Source organism: Strix aluco, chromosome 20 (genome assembly GCF_031877795.1).
Source record: "Strix aluco isolate bStrAlu1 chromosome 20, bStrAlu1.hap1, whole genome shotgun sequence".
In the NCBI taxonomy this organism is placed as follows: domain Eukaryota; kingdom Metazoa; phylum Chordata; class Aves; order Strigiformes; family Strigidae; genus Strix; species Strix aluco.
Genome location: NC_133950.1, coordinates 16,302,821 through 16,322,372, shown reverse-complemented (window position 1 = coordinate 16,322,372; position 19,552 = coordinate 16,302,821). Strand labels below are relative to the sequence as shown.

Below are 19,552 nucleotides of genomic sequence, written 5' to 3'. Positions count from 1 at the left end.
CTTTGTTTCAATGCCAAGAAGTCTGCTGTGGGTGACCACACGTGTCCCTCTGACCAAAACTCTTTTATCTTTTCCTCTCCTGTCTGCATCTGTTGTCTTTTGTTTTACGCAGCACCAGACTTCTGGGGAAGTGACACAGGAACGAACAGTCATTCTGAAACATGGCTCTGATTCACAGTACCACGGCAGCACGGACGGACGCAGCCCTGTGCGGCCTTCACCAGCCTTCTGTCACACTCTGCCACACGGATCTTCCCCGATACTACTTCACCCTTTTTTTCTGATGCCAGAACTTAGGGTGTTTGGCAGAACGGGAGATCTCTTGTGCCCACTCAGCGTTATTAGCTCCTATGCATATAGTTCTTATGTAATTAGAAAAAAGCTCAGTTTGCATGGTGGACATGAGTGTGAGCCTTCATAAAAGTACAACTCTTCTCTAAAGCCCTTGATCAAACCCCGCTACATTCAGGGACCGGTGACCAGCACCAGTGGTTTACTGCTACCCATAGTGGTGTATTTGAATTTTGCTAGTGCTACAATTTTGTGCTTTTCATTAGAATACAATTTTAAAATGGACCCAAAAAAATGCAATTTAAAGGAAGAAATGTTTTATTTCATTAACAATTTAAGTTACTTTTATAACTCACAGTGCCGCTTGTGCTACAGGGCACACTATCCAGATGCCGTTGCACAATTTACATGCGCATGTTGCTCTGGTCGTGCAGACAAACATCCCATTTTACTGAAAACCACATTTCCAGAAGCACCAGATGTGTACCACTTCCATGCGGAAGAAGTGCCTAGTTACTTTCCCTTCCTCCATCGCTCCCAAAAAGTTTGGTGCCCTCAGGAACAGCATCTGTTCTAATGGGTAAATGTATCTAGAACTCTGTAACTTAGACTGTACTGGCACAGTGTTGTGAACAAAATACAGCGTGTTTATGTTGCTTGACCAAAGCAAGTAAAAAGCAGCCAGCCATCTCGAGGAGGAAACTTTACATTTGCCTTCAAACAGAAATACCTGAGAGATATGGGGCCTGGGGCCGGTGCTGCGGCGCAGCCCCCCTGCACGCTGCCTGCCGAGAGCAGCTTCCTGAGGGTGCCCAGCGCTGGGCAACACCCAGCCAGCACCCAGCGCACAACCAGCTGCCAACAAACCTGTGCCGCGTGTGGCGCCACTGCCGAGGACCGTGTCAGCTCACACCCTCCCCAACTCGCCCGTCGGCGCACAAAACAGCGGGAGCTGCTTCCAGAACTGGTCTGCGGGCAGAACCGTGCAACGAAGGAAACAGCGAGTGTTTGCTGGAGGAACTGGTGAGCAGCTCGGCCCGCAGAGTCAACTGCACCAGGTTCTGCGGACACAACCTCCTGCGCTTGTTTGTACCCCAGAAGGTGAAACAATTCCACCAACCCAAACAAACCAAGACAAAACGTGTGGAGGGGGTATAAGAAGTAGGGTACGTTCTGTCTCTCATTACATTTCATTCCTCTCCTAACACCCCGTTCTTCATTACCTGAGTTTTCCCCCCTTACAAGCAAGGGGATTTGACAGGTATTTTGCTCATTCTGAATCTGTCCACAGGGTCTCAGGGGACCAACCAACCAACAAAAAAAACCCCGCATCCCCCCCAACCCCAAACGCCCAGAGCCAGACAAAATAACTACGTCCTTCAGCTGCATTAGCACCATATAAACACACCCTTTGCAGCCACGTGAGCTTAAAACTCACTTGAATTTAATTCAGCTTTATTACAGAAGTCTTTGCTGGCACACATCTCATACACAACGAAAAACTGGCAACAATGTTGGTAAATTTTAACCAAAAATTAATAATATCAGCTGTGTGTTCATGAATATAAAGCAAAAATTCTTTCTGCAAAATTCTAATTGTCCCAGAAGCGTAAGTCTGTCTCAGCAAAGCTTGGCTGAGGATCTACCAACTCCCCCCAGAACGCGCTTGCGGCGAAGGCGCCCAGAGCGCCGCCGGCTGCTGCCAAGCCCGGGCAGGCTGCGCCGGTGGGAAGGAGCCGAGTGGAAGCAACGGGGTGCAACTCCCGTCAAATTCAGGTCAGGGCCAGGAGCCGCAGCCAGCACTGCTGGGGAATGGCACCAAGAAGGCAAATGCTGCCGAGGAGACCGAACCCGACCCCCCGACCCGGGGCACTGGCCACTGGCGCGTTGTCAGCCCGCCGGCCACCGCCGGCCGGGGCCTCTGCTCTGCTGCAGAGCTGGACAAGGCTGTGGAGCACAAAACTCTCATGACCATCCAGCACGGAACAAGCAGTGCCGGCAAAAAGAGACACTTCAGGAGTAGTTCGTCTCTTAAAGATTTATGATTCCTTGTTAGTACACGAGTATTGAACTGCAACTTTTTATAACACTTCAGGAAAAGCACCTAAAATGCAAGTCCCTTAGTAATTAAATATCTAAATGTAGACACTGAGACTGTAGATTTGCTCTAGAAGCATTTTAATTTACAAACAGCAATTCCCATTGACTTTATACCATAAAAAAAGCAATTTACAAGCAAGAAACAAATTCATCAGAACAAAATAAAGCAGCACTGAAATATTCATGTCACAAATCTAAAAACAAAGTGAATACAAGAGTAAAATATCATTTGAATAAATATTTTAAAATTCATGCTATAAAATAATCCTTAATGGCAAGTTATTAATTGTTACAGCATCAGCTTAGCTAGCTTCATTTACTTCATGTGGTGATGAAGTGTGGAGTTGTGAGGTTACCGGTTTATATTGCAAGATAATGACACCAGGTCAAGTCATTCAAACTGTTCAATTATTTATCATGAAAAACAACCATACAAATAAAAGTTATTTAAAAATACAATTTTTCAGTCAGAAACAAACACTGTTAAAATCGTGCAAGAGCCCTACCTCTAATCCGATAGGCAGCCGGGGGCTCGCAGTGCAAGTCCCGGGCTGGATCCGTAGCACATGTAAATGGAGAGACAGCAGTTTATTGTATCCACCACCGCAGGAGTTACTGACGTAAACCAGGAGCAAACCTGCTCAGTTACTGATACTTCGCTTCACACCCCCTGAAGAAATACAGGAACACGTGTCCCAGGCTTACTTGTTTGTTTAGCTTTTTTTTTTTTTTTAATGTAAACTTGCATAACTTAAGTTAATGCTGTCACAGGGATGTGCAAGTAGTATTAAATCTACAAGATTAAATACAACTATTCTGGCACTTGTTAAAATATATGTAAAATGCACACAGATTATAAACTTTGAACATTTTGAATGACTTTACTAAACTTCCAATTCAATCACTGAGTATTATGAAATTTACAATTCATGAAATAAACAGATTCATATAAAGAATTTACATAATTCCCCAAATACTTTCAAATATAAAATTTAATAAATAACCCTGACCAGTCAAAAAGCACCATTCAAGGGTAAAATTCCCTTGGAAAATAGATTAGGTGTTGCATATTTGAGTCCCTTTCAATGGTTTCATGTGAAACCTGTTTAGAAAAATGACAATAAAAGAATCACAGTAAACTAATACAAAAATTCAAATAAGATATATATATATATATTTAAAGGTAAAGCTCATTCAATCTTTTCCCAGCCCTTGATTTTATTCCTGCTGTTCTTCCCATAATTCAGCCTAAACGTATTAAGAGGCCTCCTTGCTTTGTCTAAAAGTAAACCAAAGGCTTCAGCATAAAACGTGGATTTATGCTTGGGAAGACTGCGTTAAGAACTATCAATTTAGGCCTACAGTATATTCTGCTGAACAGTGAACTGACAGTATCCTTTATGCTATTGAGAGATTTCACACTAAAAAAGCAGAGCCAATCTTGAGGCCTTAGTGACCAAACTGAACTTCTGATATACTGTAAGTATTTACAAAGCCATTTTCTAAATGTATTTACAAGTTTAAAAGAAATAATATGGAAGATAACTGATTAAGAAAACTAAAATAACTGTTTAAAACCACAAACATTAGCAAAGGTATAAAATCCTTTATTTTCACAGTTTGTCATAATAGGTTAAACATATAGAGGAAAGGACACTGTCACTGTTTTCACATTTGTTTATAATCAAAAGGTAGATTAAGAAGAGACTCAATTATGAACCAGCCTATATAATTTCATGATTTACTTTGCTGTCAAATATTTCTTCACATATTTTATTGACTTCTGCATTTATTGTAAATGAAATGTGTAACAGCTCTGTGCTAACGTAAAACTGTACAGACACAAGACACTGTACAGTACTTCCATGATTCGCTTGAAATAACACAGCATCCTCTGATTTGGTGGCCTTGTGAAATGAACTTCAATCAGGTAATGCCTCATGTTTCATGACAACGCTCATCCTGGCACACCGTTATGTGACAAGGCACAATTTAATTGCTGCTGCCAGGTCTGAAGTTCGTTTTCTACCAGAGTCACACACTCTGTGAGTGTCACTGTAACGCTCGATGACGTTTCACGCTCACCTACGTGCGCGTCCCTCGAAGCACTGCTGGACTTTACAGTACTGTGTTATGGCTTGATCATTATTGACACTGCTAGCAGTGGGGAGGGTAAATGGCATATCGACACGGATAGGAGCAAGCCGAACTTGCAAACTGCTGAATCATGATTTTGTAGAAAAAGTGATCATTTCCTGCCCCTTAACAGTCCCGTTACAATGTTTTGAACCTGAACCTGTACAATCAAAGTGATGTTGTTGTTTTTGTTTGTCAGAGACAATTTTGGATAAGTCACTCTTTGGTAAACTCAAACCATTTTAATACATTTACAAATACAAAGAACTAGATTTAAATAATGTTAAGATTGTGACACAGAGAAATTCAAGAAATATAAAATTAGTACCCATATCCTGCTATCCTCAACTCATACTTCCATGGAAAAAGTCACACCAAAGGCACCACAGCACAGGTCCAAGATAAAGGGTTAAGAATAACTGTACATTTCTTGGATTTTGCATGTCTCAAACTTAATTTATCAAAACACTTTTTTTTTTTTTTGCATTTAATTACTTAAAACAAACATTTAGGAAAAAACCAGTATCAGAAACACCAACATGTTTTTAGGTGGGTAAACATATAGACTACCTCCCTAGACACAGACATATACTTCCCCTTACCGGAAACAACAGTTCTACTGTCGCTTCGAGGAGAGAAACATCTCCCCACCCTCTGCCTCTTTATTTGGACAAAGAGGCAAATTACGGACTCAATTTAACTGAAACTGCTCCCAGGGAGCAGGTGGGGTTCATACTGTAAATCTGTATTTAGTGAAATTAATTCTTATTGCAGACTGTCACAATATTAAGAACTAGTGTATTTAATAAAGCTACTGCACAAATATGCCCCAACTTCACAGGAGCCAAAAAAGCTTTACAAGATAGCAAACCTACCTTTTTGCTTTCCTGTAATTTAGGAACGAGCTTTTATTTTCTAAATTTCAGGAGTTAAACAGCATGTTCATTGATGTATTTTCAATATTTGCTAAATAAACATAAGGCCCAATTATAGAAAAACCTGTATTTTAAAGAAGCATGTGATTAATTGAATTCTGTTCATCAGGTAGAATTTTACACAGTAGTGTCTGCCAGTTCATGCTTTTGAGGTCTCTTAAGCTATTGGGTTTTTTTGTTGTGGTTTGTTTGTTTCGGGTGGGGTTTTTTTTGTTTGTTGTTGCTTTTTTTTTGTGTGTTTTTTTTTTTTCTTAACTGTTACCATTATGTTTCACATTTTATATATTATACTGACCTAAATGATGAAGTTAGCACCATATTAAAAAAAGCATTTGGTGAAACAAAAAGATTTAGAGTATTTTTAAAGATGTTGGTAGTTCCTTTACGCAGAAAACAACCACTGAAAATAGTAGGGAAGCCATAGCAACTCTGTAATACTCACACATGAAATAACAGACATATTGCTCGAAATTCCCATAGAGTTTGTTTTTGTTTTTTTTTTTTTACAAAAAAAAGTACAAATTCCAAGTGCTGACGTATCACTTGGAGGTTTAAGTAGGAAGTCAATGTGCACCTGAAAACAGCTCTCTGTGAAGAGACCTATTAAAACACTGCTTGGAAATACTGTAGTTTAAACTACAACATCTCTCTCAGGTTTTAACCAACCATGAAGAGTGATGAAGTTAAATTTAATTACCTGGTATGGTTCTACAGTACGAAATGAAGGTAGATTCTGAGGCCAGTAAAAACACATTTAAAACCACAATGCTACTTTTAGGTTTGCTAATAATTTTTTTTATATATATATATATAGATATATCTATCTCTATATATATAAAAAGGTCAGCACCACAGGTTGTCCAGCTTGCATTCTAGACAACTAACAAAACCCCTCAACAATTTAACCATAATTTAATAGATTTATGGCATTTGGTTTACATATGTTATAAAGCAAAGCTATTAAAACAAGGTAATTCACTTTGCTCACTTTTGCACACAAAGTAATAGTCTAATAAAATGAAAACCAAACAACATTCTTTTAAAACCAAAACCATCCTCCCAAAGTCCGAAGTCCTAAATCCTAAGCAGAGAGGAGACCTAGCAGTCGAAAGAGTGGTACATGGCATAAACCTTGACATTCACCTCAACCGGAGTAGGAAAAGTGAAAGCATTTTATATATATAAAGCAAATTTATATATATAAACAGACTAACTACCAAAAAGTTAGTAAAAGCAAACAGATTTCATCATGACACACGGAAGGAATCCAAGCTATAATATTCTCTCTCCCCACTGCTGCGTAACTCATTACCAGCAACAGAATTTAAGAAACAAAATCAGGGAGATTACAGCTTCTTGGTGTTTCCAGCAGAGCTGCCAATCTTACTCTAATATCTTTCTCCACTGGAATTTGGGTCTCGCCAGATCAACCAGTAGGGACACTTTAGCAGACTCTTCCCTTCCCCAGCACACCGTCTTTTATATTTTGCGCATCTTCAAAAGTAAAAAAAACCCCAAACAACCCAGCCTCCTTCAAAAACAAACAATACTTCTGTAGTCTTCTCCGGAAACCATTTCAAACTGATTTCCACTAGGTCAGGAAAATTAAAAGGCTGTTATACTTGTACTGAAGATTACTAAAAGAATAAAAGATTTAAAAAATACATTAGTAATGTGCTTGTTTGTGTTGCACTTTGAATGTAGTATTTTAATCGGATGTGTTAGACATTGCATGAATTTCCATACTAGAATCCATCGCTTCAGAAGCTGAAGCATCATTATCTACTTTCTGTTCCACAAACGCTTCTGTTCTGTCTGGAGACTCTACCCTGTTTCTTACTTCTGTTACCCCAGGGTGGTTTTTTCGCAAATGCTGGTTTAGTGTACCCTGGAAAGGAAAACATTTTCCACAGATCTCACAGCGAAAGGGCTTGTCATCTGTGTGACCGCGAATATGATACTCAAGTTGGTCCTTGCGGGTATATTTCTTCCCACAAAATTTGCACACAAAAGGAGTTATTCCCATGTGCAACCGCATGTGCCGATCAAGGCTCCCTTTCTGGTTGAAAGACTTGCCACAGTAAATGCAAATTAGCCTCTCGTTGTACGGATACCAGTGACCTCTCGTGTTTCTCTCCCGTGGACTGTTTTCGTATCCTGGGTTACTCACCACGGACTCGCTGTCGGCCCCCTGCACCAAGCCCTGAACATCACTGTGCAAGTGGCCAGCGGATACCCGTTTCTGGCGCGCACGACCCCCTCTGAAGCAGCTCAGCATTGACCGTGAAGGACTCGTATTGCTCAGGCTTCCGAAGGTTTCAGACACACCTGTAGCCTGCGACGCGGCATGGGTAAACGAATAAACATGCTGTAAGACAGACCCATAGGAACCGACATTGACTGCCACCACCTGCTCCCCGTCCACCATCTCCGTGTGGTAGCCGTCGTCGCCAAGGGACGAGCTGTCGGAGCAGCTCGGCCGGTCGGACTTCTCCATTTTAACTTTCACCTCTGCAATCTGACTTTCCCTTACTATCAGGTCGCCTTGCTCATGATCACCTTCAATCTGAATCTCGTACTCAGAGATGCTCCCGCTGCTTCCTCGATCTGAATGCCCTTCCTCTTGCAGACGACTACGTAGAGTTTTGCCTGGAGTAGTTTCCATCCTAAGATCGCTGCCTGCTGTTGACTGTCGCACCTGAGAGCAATAGGGGGGAGAGATCTCAATAGGATTGGCAAAGTAGCTGCTGTCCTTAACTCCATTGCGATTTTCTGCATTTTCTTCAGCACCAACAGTGACAGAGTCAACATCACCGACACTGATCTTAGAGTGAATACTCTCCAGTATCTGTGTGCATTTATCGATGACGCACTGCATCTGTAGAAAGCTAGCTGCAGTCAGAAAGCTAACAACATCCTTCAGCTGTAGGGACATCCTTCCAGTGTAACAAAAAGAAAGCAACTGTTCAAAAACATTGGGATTTTTAATAACTGATATTGATAAGCCACTCATGGTGCTTAACGCTGAATGGTCACGGAAATACGGAGAACTGGCAGCTAAGACAGCTTTATGGGCTCGAAATGGCTGACCCTGAATATGCACAATTATGTCACATAGCTTTCCTTGCAAGCGGAGTTCGTTTAACTGGCTCAGAACAGTGTTGCTGTACTCGGGCACATCGAACTGAATGAAACTGCTGCTGTCCATTTCTACTGATGTAAAGAGTAATCTGAAAGAAAAATGAGAGGATTTACAACTGAGAAGGCATACAGAATTTTCCATTTAAAAAACAATGCTTGCACATGTTGAAGTTCAGTCACCATGTTGATCTGTTTCAGGTGCGTTACAACAAAACAGTTGCTATAAATACCTGATATAATACAAAAAGTAGAGTCTTAATCTACCCGTTTCTTGCATTTATATAACTTGAACTACCCTTCTGCAACATTCACAATTGAATTGCTCATAATATGTCACAGGCTCCCTGGAACAGTCTACATCCTAAAAAGAACTTTGCAATTTCACTCCCTGGTAAGAACTGCAGAACAATACCCCCACCCTCCCAAAAGGATATTAATTTTATAGTCAGTAGGCAAGTTAAAAACCTCAGAACCTTTAGGAGGTCTTCAAGGCAGACACTACATCAACACTTGGAGGGAACTGCATTGTTAAATTGCCCAAGAATGATTTTGGAAGGTACTTCATGAAGTTTGAAAAACCTGCTAAAGAAAAGCCACGGGTGCATATGCGTGTGCGTGCGTGTGTGTGTGTGCATACGGACACACAAAAATATTTTAAAAAAATGTTCCTTAAGTCTAGATATGTTGAATTTATTTCAGAGGAGATGAATATACTACGCCAGTGACATTGCCATTTAATCATTTACCTCCTTAGAAAATAATCTCAATAATTATTTAAAAAAAGTAAAAATCAATCTTTCAACATTCACAGAACAAGGAAATCCTAGTGAAAGGAAACATTTAAGTGTGGATTCAATTCCAAACTATATACCCAGTGTGCCGGAGGTTCCCAGATAATAATGAATTTGTGTCAATATGCGAGGCAGCATTTGAAGGGTGTTTGAGCCACCCATGGACTTTCATTTTTTTTTTAAATTTCCTTTTGTGATTTTTTTCTTTTTTAAATAAACTGTGACGTGAACTTTGAAGCTCATCTGACACAGCAGTGATTTCCTAGCTAGAATGATTTGACATTTAAATTCTAACCTGACTCAAAAGCCATGGGTACTCAAACTCGCCTGATACACTGGGAAAGGATGTTCCAAGAGGCTTTAGAGAAACGTATACATTTCAAAACAAGATCTAAAGAAAAGCACTTTACCAATTTTTCATAGATCATTATCATAAAAAGCACACACACGCTTGTCCCCTTGAGAGAGTCTGTCTGTAGCAGACACCACCCCACATTTCCAAGACTGGGCCCCTAATCGACTGCCCAGGAATCTTCAGACTTTTTATAGCTATTTTTGTTCTTATTAATGCAGAAGTCTAAACACATAATATTGCCACCGTACCTGCTTTTCCAATTGGACAAACAGATCTCAACATCATCCATTGACTTCTGATGCAGGAAGCATGTCCAATGTATCACAACATACTAGTGGATTTTTTTTCCTATTTATGTCTTATGTTACATGCTGTAATGGGACATATGAACAATTTAAATCAAATTATGAAAATTCAGGCAGTCCAAAACCAAAATCAACAGGTAGGAATATGATAAAAAGCCTACAAGGAAGAACTGGAGCTGTATCAGCTGACTGTCACTTAAAACCCACATTCATAACCTTCACAAATGGAACTTCTTTTGAGCAGAGAAACAAGATGGCCAGCTCCCTGCCTTGACTAACGTTACATCTGATTTGGAAAACTGTCAAAAACTCGCACAGAACATTCAAGATCAGGTTATCAGAGTTGATAAATATGTTCTGCAAGTTACCAACATGTCATAGATTAATATGGGTAAACCAGACTGCATTCGAGTTTTTACAGTTGTGTAAAAGGGGAAAACATGATTTATACACTCTTGCATCTGATGAGGGAAATAAGGACTAAAAGGCGGTTAACGGAAGCGATGCGATCGCAGCCATCTATACAAAGACAGCTTTGGCAGGACACTTCGTGTATCCAGCGAACAAAGCTACAGAACGACTCAGAGCTTGTGAGCTGGTGCAAATCAGACCTCAGTCAGAAATCAAACATCACAACAAACCCACCCCAATCTAACAGCGGTGTAGCTCAATGGCAAGACGGACCTTGTTGCTCTGAGCATCCCTGCTCAGGTCCCAGCAGATGCACCTGCTCCACGGGCAAGACACAAGTGTCAGCAGTGGGGACACTCCTCTCGCGGGACAGGGCAGCAGGCCTCCTTACAACCCAGCACGGGTCACTGCCTTACCAGCTATGCACAGAGGCAACATCAGGACATTCCTGATTAAGCTTCTCTTTCCTAAGTGGAGGAAGAAGCTTTGTTCACCTGAAGTGACGTGAATGGGCACGTCACCTTGGCTGAGGACCGTGCACAAACCACCAGAGCAGGCTCAGCAGCGGCAGTTCACCACTCCTGCATCACTTTGGATCCTTGAGCTAAGGAACCAGATCTCAGCCAAGCCCCACTCAAATCTCATCAGAAATTGCTCCTTTGTGACTCGAATGTACATAAAGTCTGTCATATATAGAAAGTGGCCTTCCTCCTTGCCCCATACTTCCCTAAGGGCTCTTACTCAGCAAAACGAACAACTTAGTCCTTGACAAAATATTAAAATACAAACTGTCACCACGAGCACTACTCCAGACAGAAAGAATGAAATAAGGATAGGCACCGGAGTAGAAAGAAGATGGACATTTTATGCCTTACCATGGAGAGAAAAAAAATAATTCTTTTGATCATGGCATCTTAGCATCTCTAGATGAATTTGTGCTTCCTAGGACATGGCCACACATTGAAAATGGACCGTGAGTACGTAGCAGAGAAGGCACGAGAACCAGGACGAGAGGGACACCAAGAGGAAAGGGATCCTCAGCGATCTTTGCACATCACAACTGTGTTAGAACATCTAATTATTTCCACAGGCATATGTATCTATAAGCAATTTTGCATCCTTGTTCTCAGAGTTGTTTCATCTTTCTTTTGGAAAACAAAGAAGCTTATTTTCCTTAAACTGTTAGGAGTAAACAGCACAAATCCCGGTAGAGAGTGGAGAGGATGATGGAGTTAAAGGTCTAAAAGTCTGGCTGTCAGTAGAGCAGAAAAACAGTAAAAACCAGAAATAGGGATCAAGGGAACACACAGTATTGCTTTGAAAGCAAACAGATCAAGTACACAAAATGCAGCCCAGAAAACAGTGGACAGTGAGTTTCTGTGCCCATCTGCTCTTAAAAAAAGGTGAACAAGCTACAGCACGCACTTGTGAGTACTTTTCCACCTTAGTTTCTTCCTTTGAAGACGCGTGCCTCCTGTGATCTTGAAAACATCTGCAGAAAGCTGGAGTTAAATAACAAGAATTTGAACAGCAGCAGCACTGGACAGAAGGGAACCCTTCGCTCGCTTCCAGCCAAACTCTGAAATCTCTAGTTGAAGAGGTCCTGGAACTGATGGTTACCCATGAACACCCCATCTGGAAGCAGGCAGGACTGGAGCAGGAACAGCACCGAGACGGCGGTAATTTTGCTGGGGTCGGCACCGGGCACACTGACTGTCGTGCATGGGTTCGGGAAGACAAGACACGGGGAAGAATCTGAGCACGGCACACGTCAGAGAAGCAGGCACCACTAGCAGTGTTTTATTGATGAATAAAGGTTAGAAGAAGAATGATCTTATTTATTCACATAAATCCCCAATGTCACTAGAAGATAAAAGTAATCTTTGGATTATATTCCCATACACAAGAAGGTATTAATTTATTTGTATACAGAATCAAGTTAGGAGTTCCATAATCAAATTCCAGTGGAATTAACCAAAATATTGTTCAGCAGGGTACTGTACCGTAACAGTACTCAATTACTTATCAATGCTGGCAGGCCAGTAGCTCTTTCAAGACAATACGATTTATGGTTGGAGTATTTCTGAAACAGTCCTGGAAGATCACTACAGTTTGAAAAGGCCAGTGAGAACCCCCGCAGTTTTTTGACAGCTTCCTCCAAGTCAAAATATCTCCCTAAAACCTTCTCTTTTGGTGTGAGGCGAGTAGCATTAAACTGAAGCAGAAAGGCACTCTAAAACACAAAATTAACTTTGGACGCATCCACTGTATGTTCTAAAGAAAAAAATTACCCCTGCAGTTAACCAGACAGGCAAAAGGAAGCTTTGCTTCCCAAAGCAATGACAATGTAACTACTTTAATTCACCTAACAATTCTTTATAAAATTAGCAGAGATGAAAAAAAAAAAATTAATGTGTAGTCAGAAGTCATGTCCAGTACCTCCCACGGTATTTCAGCACATACGGAGGTAACTTGTGCTCTTTAGGTCCAAGACCACAGTACAGTAGTCCAGAATCAAGACAATTTTATTTGTATTATGCTAACTTAAGCATCTGGGGGGCAGCGAGGACTAAGACAAACCATAGAAATTTTAGGTACTCTCACCATTTTGTCTTGCTTTAGCTTCCACCCCTGACTGTGGGATAGCGTAATGTTAGGTTGAGGTCCTGTAACATTCAAGTCCAGCTCTGGGCACCCATCTATGAACAGGTCCTCTCTGAACCTTCCTGCATAAGTAGATCAAAGTGTTTAAGGTCTTCAGAGATATTACGTATCCAAGAAATTGGCTGAAGGCTTTCTAGTTTTAAAGCCCAGGCCAGAACCAGGCACTAAGTTCACTAAGTCTTAGCAGGGCTCTGTGTGGAGCCTCCTGTCTATTTCTGTAGGAGATGATCCAGTCACACTCAAAAGAATCGTATCAATTCTCTTCGTGTCTGCATTACATTTATTCACCGGGGTCTTATACAGCAAGTGCAGACCAAAGCACGACTTTACCAGCAGTGGATCGCGGCCCTACGTCTTCAAACAAAAGTGTTCATGGGAGTAACCTGTGAACGTGAGAGTGACACGTGTTTAACATTTCTCATCAGATTTCAAAAGAAACTTACTTTAGAAATTATGCTCTATGAAAGCTCTTATTTCACTTAAAACCCCAAGAATAGATGGTGACAAAACACATTTGGTATTTAATTTTACTGACATCATACAGTAGCAGCAGGGAAGCATCATATAACTACAACACGAAGCTGTGTGTCTGCCAACGTCGTATTAGTTTCTGCTTCTAAGTCTGCACCTGTTTAATTTCATTCCCTCACTGGTGTGTGATTCGCCGTTCTCACAGACAGGTGAACGATACAAATTACGCTCATTTTAACTCACACAAAGGTGTGAGAAAAGATCCCTTGCATTTTCTTTAGTTAGCTCAGCAACACGGGTTCCTTGGGGAAAAAACACACGTTACAAATCGTTACTGTTATAGCATGTGTCTGAAAACAGAAATACATAGAAAAGTTAGGAGGACCATAATGAAAGAGTAAAACAAAAAAAGTGCTCCATGACACCAAGAATGGATACTCCATACATCATGCTCCGAATACAGAGAAAAAGCAAGAAAAGAATCAGGTATTAGTATAAATCAGTGCACTCCTCCCTTGCATGTTGTAGGATTCAGTAGTTACTGAATTTACACCATCTGTGAGAACTTAAGACGTCATTGCAAAAATGTATCATCATTCAAGAGAATTTTAACCTAGGAGCGTAACCCTATCAGCTGTGATCATGGAAGTTTTAAGGCAAAAATCTATATCGCTCTCACTCCTTTCAGTCTGCACTTGCCTTAGTCTTCAGATTACAGCAGCCACAACAATTAATGCTAGTGGTTTCAAAGAAAAAACTGCCATCAGATAAAGCCACAGTCTAGGGGCATTTCTAAATATTTTTTTCCTCTTTAAATAATCTTTGAAAATAAGGCAGAAACAGATCACATACTCTTTTACCAGTTTATACCTCTCATAACAGTAAAGTATTATATTCTCTTTTAAAAGTCAACATACAGTGCCCTTGGATGGCCTTATGCAGGGTGACACATGGCCCTCCACGTACAGCAAGCTTCCCTACGGCTAGAAAACAGATTTTAATATCGCAGTCATTTAACAAAAAAAACAGAAGAAGAAGAAAAAGGCAACTCTCCCACCAATTGAGAACTACAACACACTTATAATAATATAAGCAGTACTATGTAGATATGTAGCACTGGTTTTTGCATCAATTCTTCCTGAATTCAAGCAGCCATCTCCTCAAGAACTCTGAATCATGAAGAATCATGAAGGAGACTAAATTACTTTATATTTACCTCAGGTGAGATAATCAGATACTACTGTTTTTTATAGACTTAAAAATCAATTGCACTAAAGGTTTTCCCAGAAACACACACAATAAATAATAAAAATAGAGTCTTGTGTATTTTCAGGTCATCCATGCAGTCTGTTTTGCCATGCAGGCATCCTCCTGTGACAGAAAATATACCTAATGATACACTCCTCCATGTAATTGATGCACTAAAATCATAGACTTACATAGACATATATATTTATAAATTTAAAACGACTCCTTTAAACCACAGAACGGATGACTGGGAGAATGTTTCTACTTGATACTTAAAGTAACACTTGGAGCTTAATGGAAGGGATATATAAAATAAGTCTTTGTGTACTAATTAGATTTTTCTAAACTTTGGCTGCAGTACACAGAAGTAACGTTTAAAAGCTCTTTACCACATTTATTACATAAATCATAGCACTACAGTAAGCAGAAAACTGTTGAAAATGTTACTCTTTCTGAATCTGGTCACCTAGATGTTACCTTGTAGCAGTAAGTCGCAAACACATGACTGTTAACTAAAACCAAAGAAATTAATAACACAAAGCAACAGGCTTGAAGATTGGTGGTAAAATTGCAAGTATCTGCTTGAGCACATAAAGTGATAGTTTTTCGAAGCATTCTTTGGAAGCTTCCCTTGAATGGAACAATAAACAAGCATGGACTTACTGTTCAAGTATTTTTCGCGTCAAACAAGATCATTTCCTAAATCACTCTTACTTATACTCTTCTTTTGTGAACTCCTGGTTTCCAGAGAACTACAAAGCTGAATTCTAGAAGCATTATTATCCATAGAAGAATACACCAAACAATAATCTTTGCTTAAGTTGATTTGTACTCTTTGTTTCTAAGCTCACTCAAATATATTTAAAACTTAGACACACTGGAGAGTACAACTAGAGAGATTGCTGCATATAAACACAAGGTTTTGGTATCTCAGAACAAGTAAGTGACTGTCATAGACTCAGATGGAAGTTTAGCAAAGAGTTGATATGCAGATCCTAAGAGATGCTACAGCACAACAGAAAATTCTGGTAATATTTCTGTTGCAGCATCAAGTTTCATTTTGCTTGCAGCTTCTCCAGTGGGATAAAATGCACTTTATTTATGGCATCTTTTACACCTACAGTCATCTCAAAACCCTTTCCAACTCAGTTCAACACCTCATTCTGTTAGATTCACCTCTAACAGGTAAATAAAACTGCCAGTATGATTAAAACCAGCTAGCACAAGCCTGTGTTCACGTGCAAAGTCTGTCCATACTTTTGTTAAGCTCAGTACCGTTCTGAACAGTCTACAGTATAGTTGATTCCCGATTCGAAAACCATCCAAAAAAGCCCCTAAATGAGAACTAAGTTACCTTTCTAGTAGTCTAATAACAGAGTAATGCAACACTTACGGAAACAACCATGTTTCTCAAAATAAATAGCTATGGAAGCAATTAGTTCCTTTCTTCACAAAATAGGATTTCAGATGGTCACTCCTCCAAATGTTAACCACTCACAAATCACTCCATACAGATTTAATTCTCAAGGTGTGTTAGGCTTTGGGAAAGTTTGAACTAAGCTAAAAAAGTGCCCAGTGGAATCAAAAGAAATATAGACAGTTTGGCCCAAACTTGAACAGTGAAGTAGTAAAGCATACAACAAAAGGTGAATATGTCTTATTCTTCATCGGAAAACAGCTTTGAAAGTCAGTCTGCTTCACTTCTGTTAGGCTAAAACACAGAATCTGTTATAGTAGTGGAGACTACACAACAATTTAAATCTTCATTACCTCATGAAAATGCAGGAAACCCCAGTTTCCTTAGAAACTGAAGCCAGTTAGTACAGGCTGAAATGGAGTTACTGGAAAACTTAGTTCTCGCACACTTTCATCAGCAGATACTAGAACGCTGCAGTGAAAGCCAGTGTCATGATTCCTCTGCAGACAGAGGCAACACTCTGTTCAGAGTACTGAACAGCCACAGTGAAATCAAGAGTCAACCCCGAGTCTGTCAAGCAAGTACTGCCAAAGCGTTGCAGAACACCATCCCGTCATTTGTATGGCTGAGCAATACATTAAATCCCTACACTTTTTGTAGAAAATTTTTTACTAATTCAGACTTTTGTCCAACAAAAATTGAAAAGGATTTATTTTTACCTCACCAACATTCACAACATGATAAATAGAAAACCACTTGAAGAAGTGGACGATTTAACATCAAAATTAAAAGCAATTAGTTTATATGTATGTATGTACACACACACACGCTAATTTGATAACACTACAAACCTATTCTCAATGCTTAGTGTGGTGCAGCAGGGAAATTATTGGAACTGCATATTTAGCATTTCATAGAGAAAAAAGAACAGAAAGAGGCCTCTTATTTGAGCAAATATCCAAGGAAAGCATTTGTGAAACTGAAGTCCAAGGGCCACCTTCATCCCTTATTGTCAAATTGTCTTCCTCACAATTGTTTGCCTGTATGAAAGTGATTAAAAAAGTAAAAATGAAACAACTGTTGATGCATAAGCAAAGTTTGACCCAATGATTGGAAACCTCAATACAGAAAAAAAAAGTTACTAGAAGGCAAACTGGAGATAACCAAGATCAGCAAAAGTTCTGTGTATAAATAAATGAATACGAAGGGACATATTTACGATAAATGAATTGAAGGGACATATTTACAATACATACACTTTATATCAGCAAGATCTTACAAGTAATGATCACAAACTTTTATTTTGTGCACAAATTTCATAATATACCCATTATGTAATCCTAACGAGTTACTGTCCACATTCTCTGAAGTGCTGCCAACTCCGAGATGTGCTTTGAGAAGCCACTACCAGTGCTAAAGCCCCAACCGATAGCACGGGCCTTGCAATACATCTACACACCGAGACCTTCCAGAAGTGGGGAAGGAGAGGAGAGGGGAGGGCTTCTGTACCTTCTGCTATTACAATGATAAATTACTTGCTACCAAGTTAATACTTGGTTAGTATTACGCCTTTTAATCCGTCTACTTTTTTAAAAAAAAAAAACCTTAGTCACTCTCCATCAACTTGTAACTTTTTGGCTCCAATGTTTCTTTTAAGCAATGAAGTAGCTATATTCTCTATATATCAGCAACATTTTTTTTGCAGCAAAATAGTTCTGAAGAGCACATTTTCATAGTATTTTCCCAGTCCGTTACTTCCGACAGCCCGAGCGTTTCGCAGCTCTCACCGACAGGCAACGAGGCACAGGCACATCCCGATGCAGGTGCCGAGAACTCTGTGAGGCGCAAGGGCCGTGGTGCAGCTAGCGCCGTGCCACCTTTCTGTTCTGACCCCCAGGCTCTCCTGTATCAACGCTTCTGAGGCTGTTCGGGCTTGTTCCAACTCCGCTCTCAACTCTGGAGCGTTCTACCATAAATCCGATCCCGCAGGCGACGCACGCCCGGGGGGCTCTGGAGACCTTCGCAATCCCGGAGACCGGGGCTTCGCTAAAACTTCCCAACTCTTCTAAGGGGACGGCGGCGGCTGCAGGGTCCGCCGGCTCCTGGCGGCAGCACCGCGGCCGGGGCCGCCCCGCGGCAGCCGCCCGACCCGCCGTGCCCGTTCCCTCACGCCCGGGCCGGGCGGACACGGGGCCGGGACGCGGCCGCGACCGCCCGCCCCGCTGCCGAGCCGAAGCGACGCCGGCGACACGGACCCGGGTGACGCGACGGCTTCGCCCGGACGAGCCCGGCGCGGAGCAGCCCCGCCGGGGCCGAGTCCTCGCCCGCCGGGCCAGGAGCGCGGCCGAGCCCTGCGCGGCCGCCCGGGCCGCCGCCCCTGCGGGGCCTGTCAGGGCGCCGGGACCCCCCGCCCCGGCAGCGGCCCCGGCCCCGGCCCGCCCCGCCCCCGGACAGGCGCGGGCCGCGGCGCGCCGGCCCCTCCGCCGCTCACCTGCCGCTGTCAGGGTCTCTCACATGGCGGGTGCCCGGCCCGGCGCGGCCCGGCCCGCTCCCACCGCCGCTTCCCGCCCGCTCCCGCAGCCGCCGCACCCGGAACTGATTCCCCGGCGGCGCTTCCGCTTCCTGCCGGCGCGCGACGGCGGCGGGCGGGGCCGCCCCCCCCCGGAACCGGGGCCCGCGCGGCGGCCGCGGGGGGTCGGAGCCCCCCGGACACGAGGGAGCTGCGGCTGCGCCCGCAGAGACCCGCCGCGGGCATCCTGCCGGGGCCCGGCTCCCGGACAGCCGCCGGCTCCGGAGCGTCAGAACGGAAACAAAAGCGTTGGCGAGTCCCGGGCACGGCGCTGCTCCGCGCGGGGAACCGCCTGTCCCCGCGGCCGAGACCGCGCAGCCGGTGTGCAGCCGCCACCCCCGCCCGGCTGCACCATCCCCAACACTTACGCCGGCCGCTCCGCTGCCGCGCAGACACGCGCATCGCTCGAGCGCCTGCTCGCGGTTTCCGCGGGGCAGCGGTTCCCCGTTTCACCAGACGGTTCGTGTTCAAAGTCGGAGCGGCCGGTGCCGGTAGGAACCGCGGGGGGGAGGCATCGGCGGGGTCTGACTTTGGACGCGGCGCTGCCTTCCCGAGCGTCCCCCCGCTCCCGGCAAAACACGCGGGAGACAAGTCTGGGGAAACGAGGCGCGGGGCGGCGACCGGGCAGAGCAGCGGCCGGGGAACACCCAGGCCAGGCCTAAACGAAGTGAAGGAACAGGCGCACAAGTGGCGTTTGTCCCCTCCCATCCAAGAAAAC

The 19,552-nt window shown here is 42.7% G+C and overlaps 2 protein-coding genes across 5 annotated transcripts in view; both read right to left on the bottom strand.

Moving 5' to 3' along the window:
• The window catches only part of RALGPS1 (Ral GEF with PH domain and SH3 binding motif 1), a 130,234-nt gene extending 111,402 nt beyond the window's left edge, over positions 1-18,832 (bottom strand). Inside the window, exon 1 of the mRNA XM_074846289.1 lies at positions 18,757-18,832. The gene's annotated coding sequence lies outside the window, so the exon portion shown is untranslated. The remainder of the gene's footprint in view (positions 1-18,756) is intronic.
• ZBTB34 (zinc finger and BTB domain containing 34) lies at positions 2,453-19,517 on the bottom strand. 4 transcript variants are annotated; one of them, XM_074846306.1, is made up of 3 exons: positions 18,757-18,846; positions 9,998-10,120; positions 2,453-8,692 (listed from the first exon to the last, which is right to left on the bottom strand). In XM_074846306.1, the coding sequence occupies exons 2-3, from the start codon at positions 10,036-10,038 to the stop codon at positions 7,171-7,173; spliced, it is 1,563 nt and encodes a 520-aa protein (XP_074702407.1). In that variant the 5' UTR covers positions 10,039-10,120; positions 18,757-18,846; the 3' UTR covers positions 2,453-7,170. The 4 variants fall into 4 exon arrangements, with proteins under 4 accessions (XP_074702407.1, XP_074702406.1, XP_074702405.1 ...); XM_074846305.1 differs by lacking the exon at positions 18,757-18,846 and adding an exon at positions 19,203-19,517 and having other exon boundaries at positions 2,453-13,512; XM_074846304.1 differs by having other exon boundaries at positions 2,453-13,512; positions 18,757-18,850.
• Positions 19,518-19,552: the final 35 nt, after the last annotated feature.